The sequence below is a fragment of the Microtus pennsylvanicus genome, chromosome 4 (genome assembly GCF_037038515.1).
Source record: "Microtus pennsylvanicus isolate mMicPen1 chromosome 4, mMicPen1.hap1, whole genome shotgun sequence".
In the NCBI taxonomy this organism is placed as follows: domain Eukaryota; kingdom Metazoa; phylum Chordata; class Mammalia; order Rodentia; family Cricetidae; genus Microtus; species Microtus pennsylvanicus.
The window spans coordinates 12,095,985-12,114,811 of record NC_134582.1 but is presented as its reverse complement, the minus strand read 5'-3'; the positions used below and the strand labels follow the sequence as shown (position 1 = coordinate 12,114,811).

Sequence of the window (18,827 nt, the reverse complement as noted above, 5' to 3'; positions counted from 1 at the left end):
AACTAGTTCTAAAGAAAAAAAAATGTTTTTGCTTCAGACTGTATTTTTAATTTTTTACTATTAAAGTTTTAAAAATTACATTGATCAATCTATCTACATATTTATATATGCGTATCTATCTATTTACTTATGTATTTATCTGTCTGTATGTCTGTCGGTCTGGTAGGCTTGGCAGTGAGCATCGGTAAAAACTCACTGAGCCATCTCACAGCCCTGTCCTTTCCTATATTGCTTTGATTTTCTCAACTGTGTCATGAATTGCAGAAAGAAAAGTTTTGAATACATTAAACTTGTACTATATAGCTGTTGGTTAGCTGATGAATTTTATCCAAAATTTCCTAATGAAAATGAAGGAGCAGTCTGTGTGTCAGAAATGCTCCCTGCAGCAATGGAGGGAGCTGCTAGATGAGCCCCAGCCTTCTCTGCTGACACCGAGGCTTTACTGGGAATGGAAGTGGGGGCTCCCTTCACATTCCCGGAGACTTCTGAAATTTGGGTAGGTTTTGTGCACTTCATAAAAATCTTCAAAAGTTAATAGTTAAAACCACTGAAATGAATTATGGGATAAGTTAGAGGGGACTGGAGAGCTGGCTAAACAGTTCAGTTTGGTTCCAGGCACCCGTGTCAGGTGGCTCACAATACCTGTAACACTTTCTGGCCTCCAGGGCTCCTGGAAACATGTGCACACGGATGCTGATGACGCAAGTGTGAGCATAATTTACATACTTTTAACAGTTAAAAGTTTGTGATGCGTACACCCACAATTTGGTAAGAAATGACATATATATTTTTATCAGTATAAAAGTTTTAGATTAATGTATGTGCACCTATATGTGCTGGCTGTCTGGGAATCTCAGAAGCAGGCATCTGATCCCCTGGAATGGAGTTACATACAGTTATGAGCTGCCATAAGGGTGCAGGGACTCAAACCCTAGTCCTCTGAGAGAACAAGTGCTCTTCCCACCGAGCCATCTCTCTAGCCCTTCACAGTTATATGTATGTTTCTTAAAAATGTCACGTCTTAGGAAATAGCAGATTGTTACAATGAATGGTTTATAGTGAAAAGAAGGATTAAAATTGCTTGTCATAGCAAGTTCCGAGAAATAAAATTGATAGATTGCTTGTTTTGTGGTACAATATTTTTCATTTTTTTAATAGGAGGATTTGTTAACAGTGTAACTTCTGCCCATTGTAATAAGTAACTACAATCATAGGCATGTACAAAGATAAAAGCATAGAATCACTTACTTATATCACATAGATATAATCAATGATATAGCATGTTAGTGAGGATTTTTGTTGTTGTTGTTGTTGTTGTTTGTTTCTTTGAGACAAGGCTTCTCTTTGTAGCCCTGGCTGTCCTGGAACTTGCTCTGTAGACCAGGTTGGCCTCAAACTCATATAGAAGATGAACTGAACCCAGAGCCTCTACAAGAGCAGAAAGTGGTCTTGACTTCTAAGCCATCTCTCTAGTTGGTGACTTTTCCCTCCAAGATCATCATCCAGCCTCTCCGCCTTTCCCTCTGTCTTAGCTAAGGTTTCCACTGCTGTGGTAAAACATCAAGACCAAAAAGCAATCTGGGCAGGAGTTTATTTAACTTACTCTTCCTTATTACTGCTCACTGAAGGAGGTCAGGACAGGAACTCAAATAGGGTAGAAACCTAGGGACAGGGCTGATGCAGAGGTCATGGCAGAGTGCTGCTTATTGCCTTGTCCATCTGGCTTGCTCAGTCTGCTTTCTTATAGAACCCAGGACCACCTGCCCACAGATGGCACCACCCACAATGGGCTGGGCCCTCCCCCACCAATAACTAATAAAGAAAATACCACCACAGGCTTTTCTACAGCCAGATCCTATGGAGGCATTTTCTCAGTTGAGGGTCCCTCCTCTCAGATGACTCTAGTTCATATGTTAGGTTGATATAAGACCAGCCAGCACACTCTCCCTGACTCCATTCCTTTCTTCTTCCTCCACCACATCTGCCAAGTCTTCCCTTCCCCCTTCTTTGCCTCTTTTCCTCCGTTTTAAACTTGTTAGTTTAAATAAAAATTGTAGGGCTATATCCTCAGTTCCACCATACATTGCGTCACATTTTCTGAGTTGGTGACCAGGAATTTCCTTCCTCTTGCTGCCATTCTAGCTGGTTCGTAATTGCTTAAATTACAGATTCCTTGATTTGTACTCTTCTCCATGACCTGGCATGGCCAGTATGGATCCTGGCGCACACACCCCGGGGGGTTCACATGCACAAATATGTATACTTACAAAGTTTGAAAACAAATGGGACTTGTTATTGTATACAAGTGTTATTTTGTGATTTGCCTTTTTTTTACTCAGTGGTATTTGAATGAGGGTTTTCCATGTCCCACATAATGATACACCAACAGTCTAAGTTCTGATGTTTTCACATTTTCCACATTTTAATGTAAAATTTCTGAACATAATTTTTCCTTCCCCCAAGTCTTTCCAGATCCTCCCATCTCTGTACCCTCCCATCTTTATAGTAGTTCTCCATCCCCTCACAGAAACAAAATCCTTAAAACCAAAACTCCCCACAGAAATAAAAGTCAAAACAAAGGAACAAAGACCAATAAGGAAAAAAAATGGCCAAATGAAACAGAAAGTCCTCAAATAAACCACTGAGTTACTGTTGTGTTGGACAGCTGCTCCTGAGCATGGGGTCTGTCCTGGAGTCTGGTTGATGCATGCAATGGCACTCCACTGGACAAAGCTGATTTTCCCTTTGCCCATGGGTATCAATTGCAGAAAGCTTCTAGGTTAGGGGTAGCACCCAGTGTTCACTTTCCCTCTTGGTGCTGGGACCCTGTCTGGCTTGAATCTGTGCAGGTCTTGTGTGCTCTGCCACAGTCTCTGTGAGTTTATATGTGCATTAGTCCTGTTGTTTCTGGAAGATACTTTTCTTGGAGTTATTTCACCCATCACCTCTGGCTCTGAGAAGCTCTCCACTTTTTCTTCTGCATAGATCCCTGGACCTTGAGAGGAAGGACTCTGATGAAAACATCCCATTTAGCACTGAATGCTCTAAAGTCTGTTGATGTGGGATTCCCCTCTGTATGCTGTATGTGTCTTACTACCATTGGTTAATAAGCTGTTTTGGCCAATGGCTTAGCAGAGTAAAGCCAGGAAGGAAATTCAAACAGAGATATAGAGAGAAAATAGGTGGAGTAAAAGAGACACCATGTAGCTGCCAAAGGAAAAGAATTGAGAACCTTTCCAGTAAGCCACAGCCTCGTGGCAATACACAGATGAATAGAAATGGGTTCTTTCAAGATGTAAGAGCTAGGGAAGTCAAGAACAATGGCACTGGGTTTTGATCCTACTGTACGTACTGGCTTTGTGGGAGCCTAGGCTGTTTGGATGTTCACCTTACTAGACCTAGAAGGAGGTGGGAGGTCCTTGGAACCCCACAGGGCAGGGAACCCTGACTGCTCTTCAGGGTGATGAGAGAGGGGGAGTTGGTTGGGGGAGGGGGAGGGAAATGGGAGGCGGTGGCGGGGAGGAGACAGAAATCTTTAATAAATAAATTAATTAATTAATTTAAAAAAAGATGTGAGAGCTAGATAGAAATATGCCCGAGTCATTAGCTGTACAGTGCTGTAATTAATATAGTTTCTGTGTGATTATTTGGGTCTGGGTGGCCGGGAAACAAGCAAGCATCCTTAGTTTACAGTCCGTTGCTCTCTGCACATTGTCCTGCTGTGAGCCTGTGCAAGAAGAAGCTTCTCTGTCTGATGTGGTTTTAATGAGGCACTGATCTATTCGTATAGTATGTCCTTAGGAGTTTTTTTTATTGTTGTGTTCCTTTAGCAGAATACTAGGGTTAGGTTTAGCCCCAGGCCTAGGACTTACCTGGTTTCAGGTTCTTGCCACTTTGGTTTCATGTCATGCAGAGGCCCTTAGAGCCATTCAGAAAATGATTGGTTACTTCTGTACGTTTGTGCAGCTGTTTCACTGGTATATCTTTCTGGAAGGTCAATGATGTTTGTAGGTTCCAGGGTTTGTAGCAGGGTGCTATTTATAATTAGCTTTCTTCTCCTGTAGCATGCAGAGTACCGTCAGCACCATTAATACTAGTCAGTAGAGGTGAAGCTTCTAAGGTTAGGTACTGGCTTGACATCTCTGTATTCAATGGTCAATATGTCTGTTTTTGTGCCAACACCATGCTGTGGTACACTTGTGAAAGAGTGAGTACCCCAGCAGCTTTGTCCACCAGGGTTGTAACTAACATGTGGTTTTACTATGTCTAGTAGTTGTGTTTTAAATATTATAAGAAACTGGTTGTAATGATATTTTAAACCCATATATTCAAAATATCTCATTTCAACACAGAAACACGAGTAAGGCATTATATATTCTTTGGTGGCTTGGGTGTGGATGTGGACAGTCTATAGAATCTTCAAATAATGAACTTGTTTTGTTTCTAGCTAAAAATATATATTCAAAGTTTTAGGCATAAACATATAGAAAACTCAGCATTATTGGTGATGCAGTCCTAACTATGTGTTTTCTTTTCAAGCTGGTCTCTGGACTGTCTTCACGCTCGGCGGGGCGAGCAGCAAAACAACTGCCTCTCCAGAACTTACTTCCCCTCTGGCCAACCAGAGTCTCCTTCTTCTGCTGGTGCTGGTGAACCTGACAGATGCTCCAGACACACCAAACCCTTACAGACAAGCCGTCACGTCCTTTAAGAACACGCAAGGTCTGTGGTGCTTTTTTTGAACCTCTTTCTAGTAAGCGGTAGCTCGTCCTCTCCAGTTTGTTTATCACTGTCTGGTTTTTGAGAGGAGCGTCAATAAGAAAAAGATGGGGTGTATTTTCTGCCATTTTCCTCAGGGAGGTCAAATAATTCTTAGAATAATTCTGTGGTCCTTTAATATCCATTAAATTTATTTTTTTCAGAGACAAGTAACTTGGCAATCAAGACAAGTTCAAGTAGCTGGAACTTAATTAAATGTTAGGCACAAGAATTAGCATGTGAAGCCTACATGATTGGTTGTTTTAAATATGTCTTTTGATTAAAGTTTTATACGACTAAATATTGTAACAGAAATCAACAAACTTTTTTTGTCCAAGTTGATGTAGTTGGGTATGTGGAAGGGAAGGTTCCTATACTTGGGTGGTCAGGGTACGTCCAACACTCATATAATATTAAGATGAGCAAAAAGTGCAGTTATTGGGTAGATTCATAGAGGCATCTGGATGTCTTTGCCATGTTTCTTTGCTGACCTTTTCTAATTTCTCATAGTCAGAGGAGTGGGGTGCCAAGGAGTTATACCTTTGTCGTTGTTGAAAATTTCACATGTGGAGTCCTCATCCATTTGTGCTGCTGTAACAAAGTACTTAAGCCTGGGGAATTTGTAAATAGCAGAAGTTTATTTCTGATAGTGCTAGAGACCGGGAAGTAGAAGATCAAAGACCCAGCAAGCGTAGTGTCTGTGAAGGCCCCCTCTCCAGTTCTTTTTTTTTTAATTGATTTTTATTTATTTATTTATTTATTTATTTATTTATTATTATTATTATTATTTTTGGTTTTTCGAGACAGGGTTTTTCTGTGGTTTTGGAGCCTGTCCTGAAACTAGCTCTTGTAGACCAGGCTGGTCTCGAACTCACAGAGATCCGCCTGCCTCTGCCTCCCAAGCTCCCAAGTGATGGGATTAAAGGCATGCACCACCACCGCCCGGCTCTTAATTGATTTTTATTGAGCTCTACATTTTTCTCTGCTCCCCTCCCTGCCTTTTCCCTCTCCTTCAACCCTCCCTCAAGGCTCCCAATTTACTCAGGAGATCTTGTCTTTTTCTACTTCCCATGTAGATTAGAGCTATGTGTGTCTCTCTTAGGGTCCTCATTGTTGTCTAACCCATCTCCAGTTGTAATGTTATGCCTTGATGCTGTATCTTACATAGAGATGGAAGGCTAAATGGTGGTGCTGAACGAAGCCTCTTTTATAAAGGCCTTAACTCCTCACTCGCATGCCTGAATCCCTTCCTGAAAGCCCCACCACTGCACTGGCAGCTAAGCTTTTGTGTGCTTTTTGTGTGTGTGTGTGTGTGTGTGTGTGTGTGTGTGTGGTTTTTGTGGTTTTTGAGACAAGATCTCTCTGTAGCTTTGGAGCCTGTCCTGGAACTAGCTCTTGTAGACCAGGCTGGTCTCGAACTCACAGAGATCCGCCTGCTTCTGCCTCCTGAGTGCTGGGATTAAAGGCGTGCGCCACCACCGCCCAGCTTGCTTTTGTGTACATTTGGGGGAGTACACAGGCGTTCAAACTATAGTGCAATGGGGAGCCAGTATCAGTTCAGTGGATAGGAAGTGAAACTTGTGTGTTCAATGTTTTCTGTTTTATTTCTATACTTTTTCATTGGTGACAGTGTCACTTCGTAGCCAAGAAAGCTCATTTTGGAGCTGAGCTGACCTGGGTCCATCCCACACCCTGGTCATTTCGGAGTGAGACCTTGGGCAGTTTGTATAATCTCAGGGTCCTCAGTGATGGTGTCTGCAGTATGGATATACCGTCATCCAGCACTTTACATGAATATCAAGCAAGAGTAGAGTAGAGAACCCAGCAAGGATGCGGCGTATGGTTTCTGCTGTTGTAGCTTTTGCCACTCAGGCCAAAGGTTCATGTGCAGTTACAACTGGACCCTGCTTGATACTTTAGAATGGGACCTCTTCTGTGATTATTCTCTTTTTGGAGACCACTCAGTAGCATGGCAGCTTCGAGGACTGGCATCAGAGTCAGGCAGACTACAATCTGTTCCAGGTGGTTCTTTAAGACATAAAGGAGGTTTTACTGTAGTGTAGATTCACCAATCACTGCTGTTGCTGTGAGGAGCAGTGTGATGCAGAGCTCAGTCTGGGTTTACTCACCATGACTTGGGACATTTTTTATTTAATCTCTGCAAGCTTCTATTTCATCATTTCTAAAATTGGGCAGAATAATGACTCAGTTGTTGTACAGATTAAATAAGGGATAATAGACAAACGCATTGTATAATGGCTGATTCACGCCACCTGTTGGCGTGTGTAGCTATTGTGACTACACACAGAAAACACATTTATGTCGGGGGAATCAAATATAGCATAGGTAAGTGGGTACTCTACTTTGCTATCATTCTGAGTCCTGTAAAAATTATTTATATTTGCATGTTCACTATATTACTTGTATTTTTGCTGTGACATACAAACAGCAGGCTAAGGCAGGAGGGCTTATTCCAACTTGTGTGTGATCCCAGGGTCCAGTCTGTTATGCAGGAGCTTTGGCCTCAGCAGCTTGAGAGATGGATCTGCAGTCAGGTGGTAGAGAGTGTTGAATGCTTGTCTTAGCTTGTTGTCTGTCCTTTGTGTTTATTGTGCTTTCGTTTAGTCTGGGACCCTGGCCCATGAAAGGCACTGCCAATGGTTAAGGTTGCTCTTCTCACCTCAGTTTACCTAGATATCCCCTCACAGACGTGACCAGATCTATTTTCAGGGTATTCTAAGTCTTATCAAGTTTGACCATCACAACTCCATCCCTTGTTAGCTTGGCACCTAAACACATAAATTTTAAGCCATAGCCTTCCACTCTGTTCCCCATTGGCTCACGGCAATAGTCTCTCACAATCCCAGCACGGTATACAAGTCTAAAGTTGAAGTCTCACCTGGTACTCAAGACAACCCCTACCATGAGCTCCTATAAAGTCAAGTCCAAGCTGCGTACTTCTCGTGTGGAATGGCACGAGCGAACGTTCCCAGACAGACAGACACTAACCCTCGCGTCGCCCTGTCAGCGCTGCTGCCCTCTCCAGGTCTTCCACCTGCAGGACCTGTCCTTTGGGCCGTGCGCACTCTGCTCCTGCAGCTTCCCTTACTAGACATGCAACAGTCTAGTTATATGGCCAACATTCTAGGGCATTCTAGTTCAGTTCTGTTGCTGTAATAAAACACTCTAACCTAAACAAACTTGGGGAGAAAAGGGTGTATTTGGCCTACCCTTTCTGGTCACAATTCATCAAGGAAAGTCAGGACTAGAGCTCAAGACAGGAGCCATGAAGCCAGCGCTGCATGCTAGCTTGTTCTCTGGCTCACTCTGACTCACAGCTTACTAGTTTTCTTATACTTCCCAGAACCACCTGCCTAGGTATGGTGCTACCCACAGTGGGATGGGCTCTTCTGCACAAGTTAGTAGTGAAGACAGTTCCCCACAGTAACGCCCATAGGCCAGTCTGATCTAGGTACTTCCTTAGTCTCTGGGTACTTTACTCTCAGATGACTCCGGGCAGGTTGATAATTAGAGCTAGTTAGGACATGGGGTCTCTTATTGTGACTTAGAACTTACTGCAACTTCATGGAGTGGCCTCTCAGGGCCTCCTTGCAGGAACTGCAACCCTGTTATACTTTGCCTGGCCTCTCTAGAACCAAGAGTATGTGGTTATAAGTACCACAATCCTGTCAGTGTTTCTTTCAAGCTTACAAACTCAGCACAGTGGGACTAAGATCTGCTGCCAGCTCAGGATGGAACCTGGATGCTTTGGACCGCAGTTTCCTTGGCTTTTGTGCCGATGTTAGGGAAACGCTTCCCCTGATGGTTGTTTTAGCCCAGAACTGCTTCAGTGGTGTTCTAGTTTAAGCTCTCTCCTTTCAAGTGAATTTGCATGTTCACAAGTAGGAGTCTTTGTGGGCGGGCCTTGCCCTCAGCACAGCCTTCCTGCTCTCCAGGCTGGAGCAGGCAGTAAGGTCTCTAGTAATGACAGATGATTTGTCCTTTGTGCTCTTCTTGTCTGAAACTTCAGACTTACACACTTCCCTCCTGAAACTTCACATTTTCCTTATCTTTCTCCCCCACTTTTGCTCTCTCACTGTGGACTTGGGTGAGAGCAGTGAGCTATATAATCTTGCCACTGCCAGGATGCTATGCTTATCTTGAAAGTGTCTCTGTCAAACAATTGAATCGTTTATCTTTCAATTCATCATCACTCAGGAGTTAAGGTAGCTTAACAAGCAATTGATGTAAAGCAGGAGAGGCCGAGTTCACAGCAGAACCTGTGCAAAACGGAGGCACAGGTGTGTGTCTGTAGCCCCAGCATTGCAGGGTGGAGAGGCAAATCCAGGGCTTACTAGCCAGCCTCATTGAAATAACTGGCTTCACCCTCGCTCAGAAAATATGGTAGAGAGCACTAGAGGAAGGTACCCGAAGTCCTCCTCTGGCCTCCGCGTGTATGTACACACTCATGCATCCGTCCCTCTGTCTCTCTCCCTCTCACACACACAATTAAACTAATTAATCAATTAATTAATTCATCTTCAGTTAGGTTCTTAAGATGTCCGAGCTATGATTTATTTAGAAACTTTAGCAAGTTTCTCAGCAGTTGTAGTCAGTTAATTTTTAGTTTTTAAAGATTGGTTTTATTTATTTTAAATATGTATGTATGTATTTGTCCTTATGTGGGTAGTGGCTTGAGTGCATCAGGTGTTCATGGAAGCCAGAAGGTGGAGTCACACATGGTCGCGGGCCACCCATGTGGTCCTCTGCCAGAGCAGTTTGCCACACTGAGCTCTCTGTTCATCCTTCAGTTTTGTTTAAATAAAACTTTTGTAGATGTTTATGGTCGTTCCCTAGGCCAGCTGTATTTCATATATTTATTTTTATCTTATTTTAATACTAGCTAAGTTGCATATTGTTATTTTACCCATTTTTCTTAAAAATGAATTAATTTTAGTGGTGCATCAGTCATGGTTTACTTATTTGAAGAAGCTTAGCTATTGTGTGTAAATAAACTCCTCGGAAATGCTCATCTGCACTTTCATGCATTTTCATGCTTGTTCTCTGTATTTTAGACAGCAGTCCTTTCCCGTCGTCCATCCCACACGCCTTCCAGATTAACTTCAACAGTCTGTACACAGCCCTCTGTGAGCAGCAGTCTGATCAAGCCACACTCCTCCTGTACACTCTGCTCCACCAGAACAGCAACGTCAGGACGTACGTGTTGGCTCGAACAGATATGGAAAACCTCGTAAGTATCACAAGAAACATGCCGTGCCTGTCTTGCGACTTTATAAAGAGTGACTTATTTTCTTTTCCAAGAGGGTAAGAGTGCTCGTCTGATGGGAGAGGTCACCAGACATAGGCAGAGGGTCTGCACCTCCTCCCTGTAGGAGCAGTCTACGGGGAGCTGCTCACAGCCCAAGTGAGTGGGCAGCCTCAGTCAGTGTGACACAACCTCTGTCCTTGTGGTTGCCCAGGTCCCATCTCAGCAGGCGCTCTAAGAAGCGTCCTGTATAACCCTCAAGGACATTTGTATATCTTCTTGTTCCTTCCAGCTGATGAGGCCTGTCCTCCGGGTTCGCATAATTGGTCTTGGTTGTCACACATTGCTGCTGACAGCGATGAAAGCCAGGGTGATTGTTCCAGCTTGGTTTCCCCAGGGTCCATCCTCCGCACAGCCTGGATGCCAGTGCCCTCTGAGTGCCACTCCTGGATGGTTAGTCATTTTCAGGCACCTGGCCAGACACCACTTTAAGGTCCACTCTGTGAATAAAATCAGTTCTACAATTTGTCTTGGCAGATGGAGCTCCTTTAGGCAATCAATGATTTCCATCGAAGCTAATGTTTACCATCAGTTTCACTAAAGGGAAGAGTAGGCTACCGTACCAGGGTATGCTTGAAATATCGTCAACTGTCACTGCATTCAGGTTCCACAGGTCGAACAGAGCTTCACCGAGCATTTGTTAGCTTCTTTTATTGGTTCTAAATACTATGTAAAAGCTGAAAAAGCATAAGATACTAGCATTTTTAGCATATTATTTATCACAGTGGCATAAGAACAAAAAGTGTGATGTATAAAAAAGTCTCCAGAAAGGTGAATAGCATTGCCTTAAATAGCACAATACGGTGTGGCTCCCCATGGGTGTGAGGAGCACTGAGATAACTGTGTGCAAGGAATTCTGGGGGACTTTTGACAATCAGCAGGAAGCCTGGGCGTGGCTTGTAGGCTTGTAGTGTAGTGCAGATGGAGGTTTGTAAGATGAGGGACCAGTGTCTCCAGTTTGAGAACACCCGCTGATGAAAATCTACAAGGATTCGTTTGGGAGTTTTTAAGAGCATAGTAGGGTTTTCATAATTTCCTAGATTATGTCCTTATATCTTTCTGCTTCTCTTTCTTTTATAATAAATATTCGTTGAGGCTGTGACCTTGGAATATAATATGCTGCAAGAAGAGATTTATTCTGTGATGTAATTTTTAGATAGTTGACAGTCCCTTTGCTGTGTAGACTCTGATTTCAGAAGGTGGCACATGGCATCTCAGCGCTTGTCAGATACTTCTGTCCATGTTCTTGTGAGGGTGGGGTTCGGGCTGCCACTCCAGTGTAGGCCTTTCCCTCTGACACACTCTGTGATCCCATTCACACAAAACTCGAAAACAGTGACCCCCGGAGAAGGAGAAAGGAAGTAGTTCCTCTGATCATTAGGTGGGTGTTAATACGATCTGCCCTAGTTAGAGTTATTGCTGTGACGAAACACTGTGACCAAAAGCAGCTTGAGGAGGAGAGGGTTTATTTGGCTTATATATCCAGAATACGGTCTATTGAGGGAGGCCAAAGGGAGAACTCAAACCAGGCAGGAACTGGAGACAGGAGCTGCTGCATAGGCCTTGGAGGAGTGTTTCACTTAGGTATAAGGTGGAGGTAAACACTCATTGATACTGTACAGATTAGCCTGCAGTGTCCTACTTTTCTGCCCAGGAGAGATGGGGACCAACTACTCCTGGCTCTGACAACCCAAGAGAGAGAGACAGAGACAGACAGACAGACAGAGGTGGGGGGGGGAGAGGAAGAGAAAGGGAGAGAGCGCCATCCTCAGCTCTTAAGCAGTCACATTGGCAGACAAGACTGAACCCTAGGGCTTACTGCTCCAAAAGACTTTGGCAAAATGGATTGAAATCCCACAACACTCAGCCTGCTTTCTTATAGAACCCAGGACCACCAGCCCGGGGTGGTCCCACTCACAGTGGACTAGGCTCTCCCCCATCAACCACTAATGAAGAAAATGCCCTACCGGCTAGCCTACAGCTGCATCTTGAGGAGGCATTTTCTCAATTGAGAGTCTCTCATCTCTGAAGACTCTAAGCTTGTGTCAAGTTGACTTAAAACTAGCCAGCACAGCCTGGATCTGAAGAAGCATCCTCCACATTATGATGTAAAGACTCGGTAGTGTGTGGTGGTATTTTCAGGTTCCTCTAACAGGTGGACCCTGGGTGGTAGAAGTAGGACTCAAGGCATGGGCTCTCTCGAAGGCTGTGTCCACCCCTGCTTGAGGTCTGAGAGCTCCCTTTCCTGCTCAGTACCTTGTAAGGAGTCTTCTCCTTTTGCCCCCGCTGCTATGGTCTCCACCATGTCAGCCTTACTGTGGCAAGTGAAATGCTCCTGAAACCATGAGCCAGATAAGCCTTCCGTCCAGTAAGTTGATTCTTTCAGAATATTTTCTATTTTGGCCACAGCGATTAGAAAACGGCTCACACTGGGTAAGAGGGGAAAAGGAAGAGAGTGATTGGAGAACTAATAATCAAAAAGTCTAAGATTTCTCTTTGAAATAATGAAAATATTCTAAAATTAACTGGTGATAGTTACACATTTGTAAATCTATAAACTATTTAATTGTATCTTTTAAATGCAGGGATTATACAATATGTATATTTACTATCTCAGTAAAAACATTGAAAGGAAGAATTAATGTTACTTTGGCATAGTCCTGTTGGACCCATCATTTTTAACTTGTGGGGATGGGGTGGTGCAAGACAGAAATTCTCTGCAACTCTGACTGTCCTGGAACCCAATTAGTGGATGAGGCTGGCCTCAGATTCAGAGATCCTCCTGCCTCTGCTTCCCACATGCTGGAATTAAAGGCGTGTATCACCAAACCCGACTCTTTTAACTTTTAAAAGTTTTTTTTTTAAATCCATCCCTCCTCACTCCCCTCTCCCGTGTGTGTGTGTGTGTGTGTGTGTGTGTGTGTGTGTGTGGTGTTACCCTTGAAGGCCACAAGAAAACGTTGGGTCCCCAGGTCCTTTACTAAAGTGTGGTGTGGCGTAGGTTTATTTCATCTTACAGCTTGTAGCATACTTTCCAAGGAAGTCAGGCCAAGAACCTAGAGAATGGTTTTGCTCACTGGCCTGCTTTCCGTGGTTTTTCTCAGCCATCTTTTTTAAAACACCAGTGAGCAGGGCCATCAGCCAAGAAAATGAAAATGCACCGCAGTCTTGCTCACAGACCCATCTGGTGGGGGCATTTTCTTAATAGACACTTGCTCCTTGAAAAGGACTCTAGCTTATGCCAAGTTGACATAAAACCAGCCACACAGTGTGTGTGGTGGTTTCACACAGGCACAATATACTTCAAGTGATGGTTACCCTGGTTCGTATAGCATGAGCAAACAGACAGTGTCAGAGAAATGATTAGAAATGAACTTACACATATGTGAACAGAATCATCAGCTGAAACCCTGATACTCTGAAGACTAAGTCTCGGCACACGCAGAGAAAACACACCGTGGGCAGCAGTAGTCCCTTAGGGGAAGTGCCCCTTTGGATTATAGCATGAAAGAACAAGCGGTATGAAGCATGCAGATTAAAATGCTTTAAATTTATGAGCAGCCAAGCTCTTCTGAACAGTCCAAGTTTCTTTTTCTTCCTTCTTTAAGTAGAGGAGGTTGATCTAACATCTAAAATTTCAACTGTGAGCCCAAAGGGTCTCTGGATATTAGCCTTTCCTTTGGCAAGACCTTTACAGAGTTAGTGATGACTCTTGCTTGGGACCTTTGGTGTGTGTGTGTGTGTGGAGAGTGCATGTGGCCAGTGAGTGTTTATCTTTTGTATTACGAAAGCTACATGACCTTAGAGCAAAACATACAAAATAGCAGTGTTAAGCCCTCATAGTATATTGAAATTTTATAATTTTTTATTTCCTAGGTTTTACCAATTCTTGAGATTCTGTATCGTGTTGAGGAAAGAAATTCACACCATGTATATATGGCCCTTATAATACTGTTGATCCTTACAGAAGACGACGGCTTCAATAGGTCCATCCATGAAGTGGTAAGTTCCCATGGTTGATGAGGGGTACAGGCAGAAGTGCTTCTCCATAGAGTGTACTTGGCCGTAGTGTTTCATCTGTTTTCCTTCTGGCAGAGTTCTGGGAGCACTTGGACTAGAGATGGTGTTTTCTTAGTTTCACGAACTAATGCTGTATCTTGTCCCCTCATTCTCTTCTGAACAACTTGTAGCCTCTGTTTTCATTAGTGTATGTTTGTTGTACATTATACTGGGTTCCTTGAGGGTACTTTCCTATGAAAATGCAATGTTTTTGAGCATCTGATTATTTCTTCATTCCCCCAGGACAATTTCCACATCTACTATAGTGCCATATGTATTTGAAATCTAGCATCCAGAAACAAGAGAAAGCATAGGCTTTATCTGAGACTGACTTAAGATACTTAATGTGATCGTCTTCAGTTGTGTCCATTTTCCTGAAAATGATGTCATTTTGTCCTTTTTATTGTTGTTTTTTTGGGACAGGGTCTCCTGTAACCCAAATTGACTTTGAACTATCTATGTTGGTAAGGCTTGAATTCCTGGTCTTTCTGCCTCTGCATCCCTGATGCTGGGGAGTCACAGGTGTGTAGTAGCGAACTTTGTTCTTAAGGCTGAAAAAAAATGCCGTTGTGTGTGCACACTACATTTTCTTCACCCTCGTTATTGGTAGACACTTAGGTCAGTTCCATAATTTAGCAGCTGTGACCAGTGCTGCTGTGAGCATGATGGGCAAGTGTCTTTGTGACATGTTGGCTTGGAGTCCTTGGTAAATAGCCAAAAGTGGTATATGACCAAAAGGATCATATGTTGTTTCTAGTTTTAGTTTTTTGGGAAACTATCATCTTGGTTTCCATAGTAGCTAGACTTAGTTTACATTTCCACCAGAAGTGTCTGGGGGCGTCAGACTAAGTGGCAAACGCCGAGCCATTACCTAGTGGGCCGTCTCGTCTGCCTATTCTCTTTCCCACACAGTCAGCATTTGTTATTGTTCCCTAAAATTCTGCCGTTCCGACAGGGAGGAGGCATAATCTTTTGCTTGTTTTAATTTGAATTTCTCTGATTTTTTTTGTGAATATTTCAACTTTTCTTAAAGTTACCTACTCATTTATTAAGTGGGTTGTTTGATTTCTTGTTCTTTAGTGTTTGAGTTTCTCCTGTATTCTGGACCTCAGTCTCCTGTGAGATGTGTAGATAGCAGATTTTCTCTCATCCTGAAGGTTGTCTCTTCACTAGATTGTTTACTTTTATGTGCTCAAGTTTTTAGTTTCGTGAGATTACATTTCTCAGTTGAGATTATTTCCTGAGCAGTTGGAATCCTGTGCAGGGAGCCCTCACCTATACCAGTATCTTGAGGCATTTTTCCTCTGTCAGCTTCAGAATTTTACATCTGATCTATTTGGAGTTGATTTTTGCACTGGGTGAAAAATTGGGATCTACTTTTATTTTACATGTGGATATCCAGTTTGTTGAAGAGACCATCTTTTCTCCAATGTATATTGTTAATATATTTATGAGATGTATAAATATCTATATATCACACCTTTAAAAGTTGACTTATTTATATTATTGGTGGGTTGTAAGAATTCTTTATATATTTTTGATCTTAAGCTTTTTTGGTATTCTAATCTGTTAATATAGTGAATTACACTGATGAATCTTCACATTCTTGAGATGAACCATAATTGGTCTTGGTGTATTAATTGGTTGTGTGTATTCTTTTAAGTTTGGTTAATCTGAGTTTTGTTAGCTGTCTCTTAAGGAATTTGTGTACTTTTTCTAAGATACTCTTTATTGACTTGGTACTGGCTGGCAGCTTGGAACAGCCCCAGTAGTTTGAATGCTGGGCCCGTGGTGTCCCTGGGCTCTCCTAATTATCCATGGAAGTTCTTTACGTTCTCTAGGGAAAGTTCTGCCTCTCAGCACCTACTCTGTCTTACTTTTGCTTCTCATTGCTAAGTTCTGTTTACTTTTCCTGTTGTTTTTATCTGTTTGCTCTGTCTCTTTCATATACATCTGTTCTTTGTCTGCTAATGATATCTGTAGACATACCTATCTCCTCTTTGTCTATTAATTCTATCAGTAGATATATACATGTCCTCTTTTTCTATTAATTATATTAGCAGATATACACATCTTCTCTTTGTCTTCTAATGATATCTGTAGATATATAATCTCTTTGTCTTTTAATTATATTAGCAGATATACACATCTCCTTTTTGTCTACTAATGATATCAGTAGATATATACATCTCCTCTTTGTCTATTAGTTATATTAGCAGATATACACATCTACTATATCTACTATAATTCTTCTACTAATTATATTAGTAGATAACCTCTTGATTTGCAGACCTGGTTTTCTTTCCCTCATCTGTTTAAGAAAAGAGGAGTAAACCTATTAGCACCTCTGCTTAGCTGAACTGAAGGTCTCCGCTCATCTTTTTACTGCTTTACTTACCTTTAGAGTAACTAACTACCAGGAAATGGGAGACACATCTTTTTCCTAAGGGAGTCATTTTTACTCAAATTTTTCTTCCTCATTACAGATATTAAAAAACATTACTTGGTATTCAGAACGAGTCTTAACTGAAATTTCCCTGGGGAGTCTCCTAATTCTGGTCGTAATAAGAACGATACAGTACAATATGACCAGAACTAGAGTAAGTATCCCACAGCTATTTTCTCCGCCTTTATGTACTGTTGACCATGTTGTAAAGCATTTTAATCCCGTGAAATGTGGTTATGGAATGTGCTAGAAAATTTAAATTTAATATCACAGACAATGCTAGAAAAATTCAGACCAGCACACACTTACCATATTACACGATTATACTGCAATGTCTATTTCTTAATATCGACTCATTATTCACTGCAGTACCCTTTGTATGAAATGGGGAGAAGCAGGGAAGCACATTGAGATCCAGGCTGCTGTATGCCTGCCCTTGCTAGACTGATAGCACTGATTGGCCCTTTTAAGCTGCAGCAAAATATATAACTAGATGACTATGAGAAAATACAAATTCACATAAGGAGGAAAAGTGCAAGGAGCTGGGGTTGTTGCTCGTTTGGCAGTGCTAGCTGGCACTCCCAGAGTCCTGGGCTCTAGCCACTGCACTCCATAAGCTGAACACAGAAGTCCTGCCAGTCACTTCAAGGTCATCCTCAGCTATATAGCAATTTTGTTTCGTTGAGACAGGATCATATTACGTAGCTCTGACTGACCTGTAACTGGCTATGTAGACTAGGCTGGCCTTGACTCACAGAGATTCACCTGCCTCTGCTTCTCTAATGCTGAAATTAAAGATGTGTGCCACCATGGCCAGCATACATAACAAATTTGAGATCAGCCTGAACTACATGAGCTCCTGTCTTCAAAACAAAGAAAAGCAATCCCCCAAAGTACTAGTTCAAATGCCTTGAAAAGTTGGAAAAAATTAATTCTGCTGAATTCTGTAAAATTTCAGTCTTAGTCAGTAGAAATATGTTACCAAGGAAAGCTGTGTACAGAACACACAGCTAAGGGGTTTTTGCTCCATGGGACTGGTACAGATGGATATCCCAATTATTTTTATCTGAGATCACAGTAGGCAGTCTCTGCTGTGCGTGACGGGGAGGGTCTAGAGCCATCCCAGGGTGATCCGTCATGTGTGTCATCGTATTTCATGTCCGTTGCTTCCAAGTGAATTGTGGAAACACTCCGACTTCTCGGTGCTGTGTAGACTTGGGGACTAGAGAATACAGATCCAGGGCACTTTTCTAGCATTAGGGACAGCTGGGCGTACAGTTACTTTTAGTTAACCTTCCTTGAAGCATGTAGAAGATATGATGTATGTTCTAAAGTTGTTCTTTTCCCACAGGACAAGTACCTGCACACAAACTGCTTGGCAGCTTTAGCAAACATGTCAGCACAGTTCCGTTCTCTCCATCAGTACGCTGCCCAGAGGATCATCAGGTAAAAAGGAACTTTAAAGGAAACACTGAGTTTTCCTTTTGGCTGGTCTTCTGATAAGGGTACCACACAGAGACCTTTTTAAACATGTGCACAAATGGCAGGTGTTCCTCAGTTTCCCATTCTTTCCTATGGTTGAGGATACCTTGTTCTGTTTTATTTGTTGATCAGCATTTGTGGGCATGTATGTTAGGTCTTTTTATGAACTGGAATGTTAGGTCTCCTCTTGGGTTGTGTATATCAGCTTTCTGGAGGCACACTTTGTTAACCATGCAAACAAAGCTGTAACCACTGTGCTAAGTATTTTCTAAAGCATCAAACTACACTTTGACAGTTATCTGTGTTTGTCTTTGAGAACTGTCATTTTTATTTTTGGTAGGGTTTTATGCAAGGGCTGTATCACTGCCGTACCCCCCACCACAGTATTCTCTCCATAGCTGTTTAACTTTGTCATGATCTCCTGTTATTGCCGATATTACTTATATAAATTTGTTATAGTGCAGGTTTGTACGGTCAACAGAGCCGCATTATTTTCTAGATGCTCCGTGGGAGAGCCTGTTTTCCAGCTGTTAGAAGCACCTTGTTCTTTGACTCATGGCCTCTGTTACCATCAGGAGTGGGTGGCTGAGTCCTCTCATCATTCCAGACTCCTTTTTGTGGTTCTCCACTTAGATGGCACCTTGGCCCTGCCTAACAAACCCACAATCTCCTCACCATCTTAATAGTCTTATAGAACCGTAACTGTGTGTTGCCTTTTGCCAAGTACAGTTACATATTAACATTTTCTGAGGACGT

The 18,827-nt window shown here is 42.4% G+C and overlaps 1 protein-coding gene across 8 annotated transcripts in view; it reads left to right on the top strand.

The window, feature by feature from the left end:
• Nucleotides 1-18,827, top strand: part of Dym (dymeclin) — a 274,253-nt gene that overhangs the window by 85,828 nt on the left and 169,598 nt on the right. For all 8 annotated transcript variants that reach the window (XM_075968265.1, XM_075968269.1, XM_075968267.1 and 5 more), the window contains 5 exons: nucleotides 4,540-4,722; nucleotides 9,834-10,009; nucleotides 13,961-14,086; nucleotides 16,630-16,743; nucleotides 17,941-18,035. In XM_075968265.1, the coding sequence (XP_075824380.1) occupies nucleotides 4,540-4,722; nucleotides 9,834-10,009; nucleotides 13,961-14,086; nucleotides 16,630-16,743; nucleotides 17,941-18,035 (694 nt within the window). The remainder of the gene's footprint in view (nucleotides 1-4,539; nucleotides 4,723-9,833; nucleotides 10,010-13,960; nucleotides 14,087-16,629; nucleotides 16,744-17,940; nucleotides 18,036-18,827) is intronic.